Below are 13,536 nucleotides of genomic sequence, written 5' to 3' on the forward strand. Positions count from 1 at the left end.
CATGTTATTAATGAAATACTTTTTGGATTATAAATACATTAGAAACTATACTTTTATTGTAAATGCTACATATTGAAACATTGAAAATTTATGGATTTATTATTATGCATGATGAAAAACATTTGTATATACATTCATTAATATAAATCTTATTCATTACATTAATACTAATAAATATATATTAACAACTTCTAACACATCGCATCTCTCTATCTGTATGTAAATATATGACTTATTAGATGTGTATATATATATGTATGTATGAATACAAAAATGAACATTGCCAAGAAGTTTATTTGAAGTTACTTTTAATTCAGATAACGATTATGTAATTGGCAGCAACTATAGTTACCAGTTCTTTGCAAATTATTATGGGTATGTAATAATCAGTTGAAAAATAATTGATGAGTATTTGAGTACTAAAGAGTGTACACATTTTGTTATTGGGTTAATTCATAATTATATCATACGTATGATCTACGTAATAAAAACATGACTAATAAATAATAAGAAATGTAACAGCTGGGCATTTATAACATTTGATTACTTAAAACAGCGCACAACTGATTATCACCTTCATGTCTGTTTACATAATGAATTGCACTTTCCAATTAAGTGCACGGGCCTACCTAGTGGCCGAAGCGTCGTTGAACACTGGTAGTTCTGTCTCAGGTTAGAATGCCGCGAACGGGCTGGCTACATGACGTTTCCTTGGTTTGCTCCATTTGTAACTGGTATACGAGGCAGTTTTAAAAAATCTTCTACAAAGGGATCCCTCCTGTTGTTATCCCTCGAGGCTTTGCGGTAATCACATAAAACCAACTGAGCCCACCAGCGGCCGAGCGGTAAAGTCGCTGAACACTGGTAGTTCGGTCCGAGGTTCGAATCCCGCGAACGGGCTGGCTGCATGGATGGATGCTTTCGTGGTTTTTCCCATGTGTAACATGTATACGAGCCAGTTTCCCTTAGAAAGTCCTCCACGAAGGCATCCCTTCCCTTAGGCAGATAGCCCTAGTGTGCTTTGCTGTAATCTCAATAAACCAAACCATAAAACAAACTCATGATGTGAACACCTAATTTCTAGAGTTGGTATAATTAATGTGTTTTAGGTATATTACCGAGTGTTCTATGGGACAGTAAACAGCTCGCACATGTTGCTCATGTATTCTTATGCTTTATTTGATCTTCATTTTGCTAAATAGTATCTGCTGGCTGTGAGGAGGTAAATATCAGCCATATAGATTTTTGTCATTTGAACGGACAGAACAGTAATTATGAGCCATATAGTTAGTCAGAAAATGCTTTCACCAGGTCACAAATTTCCCAGTGAGCCATCAAATTTTCATTGAAATGCAGACAACAGAAAATACACATAAGCGATGTGTGATAAATAGACTTATCCAGCACATGTTTTTAAACTATTCTTAGTGTATACAGAATTTGGCTATTACTGATGTAATTGATTGCTATAACCAGAAGTGTGTTTATCTGTTACATGAAGTGCCAGAGTGGAGATCAAAGTAATTAACTTGATAGCAATCACCTTTCTATTATCTTCCATTACTAACAAAAAAGTTTAAAACAAAAAGCGTGTGAGCGATACAAAACACGAAGAAGTGAATCACTCGAAAGTCACTTGAGTCACTCGAAAGGAAACGTCACTTTCGCCAATCTGAGCGATAACTGATTCTTGTTTGGCTTTCAGCCTGTTTGCCAAGTGAATATGGTAACCTTATTTCGCCAAAGGCCATTTCTCAGAACTGTTGCTGCAAACGTTTTGTTCCGGCAACAAACAGCTAATGTGATAACGCTTTTAAGATGTGGTAGTTCTAATTTACGGTTAAGACAAGATAAGCATCATCATTTACATACATAACACACTCTTATAGGATTACTGATCCTGACTCTGCCAGTCACTTTTGAAAAATGAAGATACAAATATTTCAAACTAAATGATCCTGCTTACATTTACAATTACAAAAGTGATCTTAATGGATAAAGCTTGTACAGCCATTATATCCTAAATTATATAAAGCGCAGAACCAAAACATTTTGAAGACTACCCTATCACCTAAAGGGGAATAAAATGTTATGGTTTTGAATGTGATGTGTCTACACAAGCCTGATTTCATCATCTACTACAATGCTTTAAAAAGATGAGTAATGTTCTGTATGCTAAGCTTGTACTGTGTGCATTAAATGATGCTTAAACAATATATTTTGTAACCTTTGAAACATAAACCAACTGCAGTAACACATTATTAAATAATATAACAAAGGTAGGTTAGGTTATGAAAATCTTAAAAAAAAAAACCACAATTTTCCCAAAGGCTAGTTTCGCCAACATTAGGGTTACCAACATTAGGGCTTTTAGATTTCAGAAACAACCAATACTACTTGCCGATTTTTTTCAAACAGAAACCAAGGGGTACCGTACAGTAAAGATCTGCCTGATGTCTGATTATACTTACATAATGTAATGATCAGTGTAATGTTAAAATTTACAGTTTTTCTGAATTGAGATATCTTTTGTCATCCACAGAAAAAATAATAAAAGTTTTATAAAATGTGTTCAACTGTAGCATACACATTAAACAACATATCGATATAGAGTACGAACTGATGGCAAAAATAGAATCGAAATAGAGTATGAATTGAGAAATTTTCAAGTAGTGAATGAAAGTTTTTACTGATCAAAGTACTTTAAATCCAGACAAACTTGGTAATGTACCGTAGATCGAAATAAAATTAAATTAGACATAAATATTAATTGATTAAACAAAGCTTGAACCCTGATGTAAACATCTACAAATATCTCCATTAGATTAAGATAACTCAGATCAGATGATGTTTAATAAAATTAATAAAATAAAATAAAAAAACAATTCAGGTGAAACAAAATTAAAAAAAAAAAAAAATTCTTCTGAAAATTACTAAAGGTGAAAAGATGGAATTAGCACCATTTAAGTTTAATTCACTCAATGAAATTTATTTATTTCTGGGAAACATTTTCCTTAATAAAGGTTAAAAATCGAAAACTGGGAGATTTGATCTACCAGGAGACCAGAAGAAAAACCAGAGTTGGCAGCTGTGGTTTACGAATATAAAAAACTATTTTTATTCGAATCCTGGTATAAAACAACATTTTCTGTACTTTTTTTTTTAAATTTATAAAGTAAGTTAAAAAGCAATCTAAATAAATATATACAGTCAAAAGTCGTAATTCTGGACTCGTTGGGACTTCGGCGATTCCGGATTATCGATTTTTCCGGATTATAGATCATCAGTTTAAATTGCGTAAGATGGCATGCAGAAATTCTAAAATTAAAAATATGAAACCGTAATTTATGAAATAAAGAACAATTATGATCTAAAGGGTATCAAAATTTACAAAAAAAAAAAAAGCTTAATATTTATTTGTTTACTTTATTAAACATTTCTTTCAATGTAAGTTGTTTAAGTTGCTTCGTTTTATTTGATAATACTTTCTCTTTAATTCTATAAACAGACATAATTTTTTGTTCAGTTACAAAGTTCCGCTGTTCAAGTCCCGTTAATTGCTGTGCCGAGAATACCGACTAACTTGTCAATCGAAATTTTTTCGTTTTCACTTTCATGCTTGATGAAATTTTGGAATGTACAAATAAATATATAAGTTTGCTAAAAGATAAAATACTCGAAAGACAGAGATTGTTACATGTGATGGGAATAAAAAAAAGATACCATGTAAATACAAAATAATTGTTCTCAAGTGATCGCATTGGAATTGAAATAGCTAACTGAGATGAGCTACAAGAGCTTTATTCTTTCTGACAAGTTATCTTCGATCCGACGATAAATCAATAGGACAATAGAATATTAAAACTAGCTTGGATTTTAAAATACAGTTATTAAATAATAACTTTTAAAATTTCTATAGTAAAATACATCATTGCTTTCCACCTGACTAATATAAGCGTTTAAAAATAATTTACTATCATTTAAATGTGACATCATTTGTATTCTGCAATAATGAGGTTAATATTTTATGTTTTAACAAATTTATTACCAACATTCACTCATTTCTGTCCCTTTTTCGTGCCAAAAACGGTAGAATAACAGATGTCGTAAAAAATACGACACGAGCGTGCTCATATAAAATTGCCAAGCGAATGTGCTGGAAGGTTAATGATTTCTACCTGTTAAACTTAAAAGTGGCTACGCATTCTTGCGGTTGAGTTAGTATTCTGCCTGTGTAGGTTTCTGAGTCTACCTGTTAGCTTAAACTGATTTGTGTAATCTTTACCTTTATTTATGTTACTTCCTGTTTTAAGTTTTCACTGCAAGTAGCCAATATTTCTTGTAATCATGCAAAGTCCGTGCCAAATGTTAAATATTTTGTGAACAATAAACGGGTCTTTTACACCCTTCACTGGTTGTGTTCATCTTCAATCTTGTGAGAGAATTCGCAGGTACAGTAGAATTCCAGAAATCCGCAAAGTCCCGTTAATTGCTGTGCCGAGAATACCGACTAACTTGTCAATCGAAATTTTTTCGTTTTCACTAACCTCTCTGTCACATTCATCATGTCTTTATCCATTTTTTGCAGCAATTCCACTTTTTGTTTGATGGACATCGAAACATACTTTCGTTTTGTACGATCCTTTGGGAGCTCCAGATTCGGAAATTCTATTTGACATAATCAAAAGTTCAAGTTTACTTTTATAGTATTGCTCTTACAGTCTGCAAAAAAATAATAAGCCGGATCCAATTCGAAAATTAAAGAACAACGCAATCATCAACATTAACTGAAATAGATAATTAGATAATTTTAGCTTATACCATTCTTTATACATAAAACGCGCACGCGAAAACGTATTCTACGCTTGCGCACACGCAAATGCGCAGTCGTAAGAGGTCTTACGCGCACGCGTAAATGCCTATGCGCATGTGCAGAAAGTTTTTAGCTTTGAGGTCCGGATTATAGATCATTCCGGATTATGGGTGTCCGAATTAACGACTTTCGACTGTATATGCATTTTTCAAGTACTGAAAAGGAAGGGCATGATGGGAATGATCTTCTAGCAATGGTGAAAGGGGTGGAATAGGGCAAAATAGGTTGAGAACCACAATATTAGATCTTTTAAGTACTAGTAAAAAAAATGAAGTTTGAAGCTTTCCAGGGCATTCAATTATTATTAAATTAAATTTGTTTACATCTAATTAGAATTTCGATACACTTCCGCAAAGAACCCGGCAAATGTAAACATCGCCAACTTTGGCGATAATAGTTCAAACCTGGTAATCCGGCAGATTCAACCTATTCGCTTGTACGAAGGTTGCAACCATTCCTCTAACGTTCATTTTGTTGAATTATCACCGTCGCTGTTCGCATTTGCCGATTTAAATTATTCTTCACTTATTTATTATTATTTTTTCGTATTTTCACTATATTATTTCTGAACTTTTAACAAATAGATAGAAATATTATCATATAATTAAGGAAGTTTTCGGTGACAAATGCTAGTTTGTGGAAGAAAATATGGCGGGAGAGGGGTTAATGGTAATTGGTAACACGGCTGTTAACGTAGCGTTAAGCACGCAGAATCATGAGGTTTCCAACCGATAAAATATTTTGACTTCATGGGCTACCAAAATATGCATTTTAAATAATTAATTAAGTAATGTTTTTATTATTGGTTATGGTCATAATGAGAAAAAAAATATTTATGGCTTAAAACTTTAACCAACTTTAACTTGTTAATGCACAATTAGATGATTAAACTGAAATAAAAAGTATTATTGATTCTCTAAAATGACAGAATAGTTTTATGGATACGCAAAGTCATCAAAATTAGCAAACCACTACTTGTGTAATGAATCCTAGTGCAAATGACTCTTCAAAAGTAATAAAATGTACAATTTTCTAGTTTTATTAACTATGCTACTGAATAGAATTTCAGTATTGAAAATTATTGGTACTGTCAAATATACTATGAAAGACAGGCAGTTGTTTCAACATAAAATGCTTTAAACTGTTTACAAGTACATTAAAAAAAAAATAACAATGAAAAACTGTTTATGTAAAATGGATGTATTAAAAGTCACGCATTCATTAATTTATTACAGACACATGGCTCTTATTGAACTAAGACTGTCACTGAATGATTGTTTGGAATCAACATTTCTTGCTGTCTGAAACCTACTTCACCTATTTTAGAATGATGTAAACATGCAGTTGTGGCTCTCACTGACATAAAGTTTGGCCACTCTCGATCGATTATATACGTCTACTGTATTTATACCTATTATACTAAAAAATGAAAAAGAAAAAAAAAAAGACACTTGTAGTAGAAATATTAGTATTCTATATGAATTATGGAAAGTACATGTAATGAATAATACCGTGACCACACACTTAAAAAAAAGAATAGATTAAGTGTTTCCTACCTCGATACTTGAGAAAGCAATCCTGCCACACAACACATAGTTAACTTTTGATTACATGATATTACATATTACATATTTAGTCCTACGAGTGGTTAAGAGGGCTGAATAGTGGTAGTTCAATCTCGGCTCAAATCCTGAAAAACGAGCTGGCTGTGCAGGTTATTTTTTTTCGCATGTGTTTTGTGAATTTTGTGACATTTTCGTGATTTTCCCCAAGTGATGTAAATATGAGCCTATTTACCCTAGAAAATATTCACAAAAGCATGCCTTTTTCAGCTAGCCCTCGCATGCTTTGCATATTGAATTAAATAAACACACAAACCCTTCTTATTTTTAAAATGATAAAGTTATTAAGTTCACATTACATGCAACGAAGCTTTTTAAAAGCTAGGATACTTTCTTTAATAATTACAGTGCTAATTAGTGCTGTACTTCTCAGTTATATGTGAAATAACATCTCAGTGCCACTGCTTGTGACACATTTATTTCATGTACAGTGGATGGACAAAAATATGGAAACACCTTGTGAAATGCATGTTTGAAAAGAAAGATTGATTTTAATGAAATATGTAGGTGGCGCTGGCAATTTTTACTACTGACGCCACCTATACAACTTCGTAAACGTGCTAAACAGTTCAGTTGTTGTCGGAGTACTGTTATGTGAGGTTGTCAGTGCATTATGTCAGAGTTAACAGACTTCGAAACGTGGGCAAATTCTTGAAGCAGGTATGGTAGGTGCTTCCGTAAGCAGGATAGCCGAGGTGTTTAGTGTTTCAAGAGGTACTATATTGAAGATTTATTCCGCATATTTGAAAAGTGGAAAAACATCATCTGCTAAATCACAGCGGACGAAAGTGTGTCCTGAGTGATCGTGACAGACAATCATTAAGGGCAATTGTGACGAAAAACAAGAAGACCACAGCTGCAAAAGTTACTGCTGAAATGAATGTTGTGTTACCGAACCCTGTGAGTACCAAAACAATTAGAAGGAAACTTCATAAACAGGAAATTGCTGGCCGTGCTGCAATTGAGAAGCCACTCATCAGGGATGCTAATGCCCGTAACAGAAAAAGGTGGTGTTTAAGTCATAAAGCCTGGACTATAGAGCAGTGGAAGCGAGTAATATGGTCTGACGAGTCTTCTTTCACATTGTTTCCCACTTCTGGCCGAGTTTACGTCTGGAGAACGCCATCTCAAGCCTATAATACAGACTGCTTGTTGCCAAGAGTGAAACATGGCGGGGGTTCTGTTATGGTTTGGGCAGCCATATCGTGGTTCTCTGCTAGCCCCATGATAACTGTGTCAGGGCACATGACTGCCAAGACTTATGTGAACATTTTGGCCGATCAAGTTCATCCCATGGTACAAACTTTGTTCCCTGATGGTGATGGTGTCTTCCAAGACCACAAAGCCCCTGTTCACACAGCTCACATTGTCCAGGACTGGTTTTCTGAGCACGAGGATGAGTTGTCCCATCTCCCCTGGCCACCACAGTCACCAGACCTGAATATTATCGAACCTTTGTGGTCTACATTGGAACGGAAAGTGCGTTCTCGTTATCCACCGCCAACATCGTTATCTGAACTTGCCACCGTTTTGCAGGAAGAATGGTATAATATTCCCTTGGCTAAAATACAGGAACTGTATCCATTCCGAGCAGACTGCAAGCTGTTTTGGATGCCAACGGGTTTCCTACACCATATTAAGCAAAGAAACATGTTTTGTTTTTTTAAAGGTGTTTCCATATTTTTGTCCAACCCCTGTAAGTCTTCTTATGCATGAAATAAACAAAACAGATGGCATGAAAACCTAATCCATACATCCTTGGTGACTGATATTTAACAGTTTTTATGCTGCATCTGTGAATTACACAGTTAAATTTGACTGAGTGAAATTGTGACTAAATTTCAGAAGACTTTGATAAAATTATGGTGTGAAAATTCAAAAGTGAAATTAAAATCAAAGATACATTGAACAGAACAATCAAAAAAGAAATGTTGTCCATAAATATATTAATAACAATTAATGATAAAATAGACATTTAAAATATTCATATAATAATTATATACAATTAGTGTAATTAATATGCATTTAAAAATGATCTAACTTGGACCATATTTGCAATTTTTGTAATGTTATTAAATGTGGACTTTAAATAAAATTTTGAGCAGCATACATCATTTGGGTTTGTTTAAATTATGGAAAAACATGGGAGAGATATCTGCCTAAGAGGAAAGATGCCTTTAAGGAGGTCTTTCTGAAGGGAACTGGTTTGAATCCACGTTACATATTGAGAATACCATGAAAACAATCATACAACTTGCCCATTAGTTGGTTAACCAAACTACCAGACTTCAGTCACTTTACTGTTTGGCTGCTGATGAGGTATATATCAGCTGCAAAGCAGCGAACAAAAAATAATATGTTCTTTGGTTCTTGTTATGAGTTACATGCAAAAAAGCAAGTCTTAATAAAAATTAATATGCCAAATTTAAAGTGAATATGTTTTTTTTTTTTTTTTTTTTTTTTTTGCAATACATGAGCATATACATAAAATTTTAAAAAATGATTCAGAGCAGAATATAATTTATTACTAAAAAAACTTTTACGTAATCAGTTGCAATTAAGTTTCTATTTAAATGAGAATATGTATTGATTTCATTTATGTGATAATAATGGATTTTCAATCATAGTTTTGGAAGTACTTTAAAATTATGCAATGAAGATATTAATCGTAAATTCACAATTTCTTTAGAAACTGCACAGTTAAAAACATAAATATTTTGGAATTTTATAATACTGAAAGATATTCAAAGACATATATCAATTTTCCCAAGAAATTGCCAAGAAAAAGGGTCCATTATTACAAAGCTCAATATTACATGATTATTCTACTTCCGTTAGGCTTTATATATTGTTTTCTGTGCTAACTTGAATTCAATACAAATTTATTTTCGTATATCGTGTTTAACCGGTTAACTTTGAATTTTCACTTCCATATGCTTAATATATTGTTTTCTCTGCTAACATGAATTTATGTTACTTATTCTTTAATTAGTTTGATTATATTCATTAAATATCACGTTTACGCGGCTTACTTCCATGTGTTTAAATATCTCACAACTGACGCCGATCAACCATAGGTGAACTTGGCGAGTAAAACAGCAACGGCACCAACGGGTTCTCTGCGGATGAAAACCTGAAAACCCAGAATTTCTAAATAAATCAAACACATCCATGAAAACAAGCAATTTCAAAAGTCATTATAATAACAGTAGTCAAGAAAGCATAAAGTTACTAGTAAGAAATCTCTAACAAAGTTAAAGATCATCCATATAATCCAATTACTATATTAATCAAAATAAATAAGAAATTCAGTACAAAAGTCAGAAATCCGGACGTTCATTATCCGAAATGATCTAAAATCCGGACCTCAAAACCACCAACAGCGTTTTTCTCCTAGGTTTTACGCATGCACATTTGATTCCACCCCCCACCCCTCTGCACATAATAAAACATCTGGAGAGTGTCAATTCTTAACTTCACTTTGACACTAAATGAAATACCTTGTTATTGAAGAAACAAACCTTTCAGCATAAATATGTACGATCAGGATCAGTAAATTTGGTTTCATTGCTGCATATCTGCTTTTTGGTACACATCTCAAACCGAAACATTCCACACAGATACATCGTTGATCTGACGCCAACCTAGGGAATCGTTATTTATTATACTTTCCTCTCATCACCGTATGTTTATCAAAATATGACAACTTCAGTAATGACTCATTTAGCGATGCCTAATCAATTTTTTTTGTTAGTAATTGAATAATAAAGGTGTATGGTAACCTTATATGTTGACATTACACTTGACGATGATTACAGATTTAAGATAAATGTGCTAAAAAACGTTTACAAGGAAACATTTACCAAACATTTCTTTTTATGTGATAAAAATAGATTTCGTTGATGATACTCATAGACCCAAAGATTAAATTTATGGCTATTTGAATTAAGAATAACTAATTTGTTATTCACATAAACCCCAAACCAGCGCCAGGGCTCGTATGGCTGCACAGACTCGGAGAATTTAGGACCCACAGAGACTGCATCAGGCAATAAGATATCTGGCGTCGGCCCTCAATAAGGCTTAAATGTATGTGGGAATTTATTTATTCAGAACTCTAATAAGCCTTAAGGATGTGCAAGAAATAGAAATAAGTATAATAAATAACAAAACTAATATAATTCAGGCATAATTGCCTCAGAAGCAAGATAAAATTTAACGGAACAACTTGTCGTTTAGTCGCCAAGCTCATGATGCATAGCCAAATATGTACAGTGAAGGATAGCTAAATTTGTTGATGATAGGCACTAATTTTAAAAGTTTTCGGATATAGCAAAAGGGTAAAAGTTTACAATTGGGTGCCCCTTGTTTATTAGCGATTCTTTTTTGACGCCAAGATCGGCGCCAGGAAGGCACAATTTCAAGATGGCCGCTACACAAAACCAAGATAAGGTTAGGTTAGGTTAGGTTATTTAATTACGGCAAAGCCTCGAGGGCTATCTGCCTAAGGGGAGGGATGCCTTCATGGAGGACTTTCTAAGGGAAACTGGCTTGTATACACATTACACATGGAGAAAACCACGAAAACACAGATGCAGCCAGCCCATTCGTGGGATTCGAACCTCGAACCGAACTAACAGTGTTCAGCAACTTTACCGCTCGGCCGCTAGTTGGCAACTGCACAAGATCTGTGTCCACGTACACATCGATCTGTTTTTACTTAAAAAAACATCCTAGAATTGCACAAACTAGGCACTGCGCACTGCCTTAAATATGTCCATGTACACATTAATCTATTTTCATTTAAATAAAATCGGGAAGTTAAAACAAAGTTAAAACTATCGTGGTAACCAGAAGTGAGGTTTCATCACCAAAATTTTTTAAAAATTGTCGCCAATCAAAGGAGCACCCAATTCTACACTAGAGCCAGCAAAACAAAGGTAAAATTTTCCTATTAACATATTTTGTAAAGAAATGTGGACAAGCTGTAAAAAATGAGGATGATATAAAAGAAGATTTTAATTTTGATGACAATGCGGTAAAAGTATAGTTTAGGGTACCCCTTGGCGAAACCTGGCAGTACATGGATGCTGATTTTGTGCAATTCTTTTACTCATTATTTTGGCTTGCGAAGCGGCGATTTTTGTACCAAAAAACGCCAAATACACAAAGCCAAAATAACAAGACAAACAATTGCACAAACTGGGTATTCATGTACACATTGACTTATTTTCACATAAAAAAAATCCCTGAATTGCACAAAAATGACATTGCGCACTCCTTTGACTTTACCATTTACACGTCGACCTATTTTCACTCTAAAAAATCCCAGAATTGCACAAACTTGCATTGTGCACTCCCTTTACTTTGTCCATGTACACATCGATATATTTTCACATAAAAAGTCAAAGAAGCACCCAATTCTACAATATACGCAAACAAAAAATACATAATCTCAATAAAATACATTTTAAACCAAACAATAAAATAATATAAAAAAGAAAAACATGTTATACATTTAAGCACTACCAAAAGCAAATATTCACTTACCATGATTTTGGAGTTCGCTTCGTACACCCAGAGCCATTTAAAAATCAAAATATCAAATGACTTTTTCAAACCAGGTACTATTTCTGATCAAATGCTTCACATAGTGACCAACTGAACCTTTTTTCCTACAAACCAATTCAAATCCATCTAAACGGTTTTTACATTCGACTAGACGCATATCCTTCCTACATACAGGACACTTATAATGGCTACTAAGTAAACCTTCATTTACACACCAGTCAATTAAAGCTCTTTTCCCCTTTCGCTCCAAATCGCACAGAAACTTCAAATTAATCTTACTACATTCGGCCATTCTACAGTCTGAAGAATCAAACCAACACACACCACAAAAACGCTTACAAAACATCCCATGATTCAAAATTTCCCAGAATCATGCACCCGATTACGTCACAATAAGGTAACATTCAACTACTCAGGCTACCATAAATGAAACAACTTGGCAATAAATCAGATAACAACTTGGCGATAAATCAAACAACAACTTCGCCACAATACAAGGAGTACCTTAAAGTCTACTCTACCCTGACAATGCCTCTCAATCATCAATCAATTAATGAATGGCGAAATCTGTAGTATGGTTCTAGATCCAGAAAGTACCACTACCGATAGTGAAGCAAGTGACAGAGAAGTTACAACGAGAAAATTTCGATTGACAAGTTAATCAGAATTCTCGAAACAGCAGTTACAGGACTTCAATAATGTAACTTAAGCAAGGGATTATGCCTGTCTACAGAATTAAAGAGAATGTATTAGTGCAACAAACGGAGCAACTTAAACAATTTGCATTGAAAGAAATGTTTAATAAAGCAAACAAATCAATATTAAGCTTTTTTTTTTTTTTTTTTTTTTTTGTAAATTTTGATACCCTTTAGGTCATAAATACTTCATTATTTCATAAATCACGATTTCACATTTTTAATTTTATAATTTCTACATGCCATCTTACTAGATTTAAACTGATGATCTAATATACAGAAAAATCCCCATTTTTAACGAGCATTTTAAGCTAAACATACGGTTCTGAAGAATAATGGTCAACTTAATATAATATGTGATATGACGAAAATACGATCAGCCTATTTTTGAACTCATACTTTACATCTGGATTTATTATAAAATGAAGACTAAGAAAATGCATAATTCAAGGAAACTAACATTTTATACTTTTAGTTTCGCACATTTTTAGGAAACTACACATATTCGATTACATTTGGATATCAAACATTTTACTTTACTTGTATACTGAATTCCTATGTACAAATGGATCACGAATATAAATATTTTCACTCTAGTGTAGAATTGAGTGCCCCTTTGCATCGCGACAATTTTTTAAAAATTTTGGCGATGAAACCTCACTTCTGCTTACCATGATAGTTTTAACTTTGTTTTAGCTTCCTGATTTTATTTAAATGAAAATAGGGCTCTAGTGTAGAATTGGGTGTCTCTTCAATTAGCGACATTTTTTTTTTT

General features: G+C 33.4%; 1 protein-coding gene across 7 annotated transcripts in view; it reads right to left on the reverse strand.

Moving 5' to 3' along the window:
• Nucleotides 1–13,536, reverse strand: part of LOC146995568 (uncharacterized) — a 38,023-nt gene that overhangs the window by 23,462 nt on the left and 1,025 nt on the right. For 4 of the 7 annotated variants that reach the window (XR_015043153.1, XM_085824384.1, XM_085824387.1 and 1 more), the window contains exon 2: nt 9,528–9,628. The exons of the other annotated variants lie outside the window; for them this stretch is intronic. Coding sequence is in view for 3 of the 4 variants with exons in the window: in XM_085824384.1 (XP_085680510.1) it covers nt 9,528–9,628 (101 nt within the window). In the remaining variant the exon portion in view is untranslated. The remainder of the gene's footprint in view (nt 1–9,527; nt 9,629–13,536) is intronic. 7 annotated transcript variants of the gene reach the window in all.

This window comes from Stegodyphus dumicola, chromosome 9 (assembly GCF_044657685.1).
Source record: "Stegodyphus dumicola isolate Sdum_Otavi_A_Nest chromosome 9, ASM4465768v1".
Classification (NCBI taxonomy): domain Eukaryota; kingdom Metazoa; phylum Arthropoda; class Arachnida; order Araneae; family Eresidae; genus Stegodyphus; species Stegodyphus dumicola.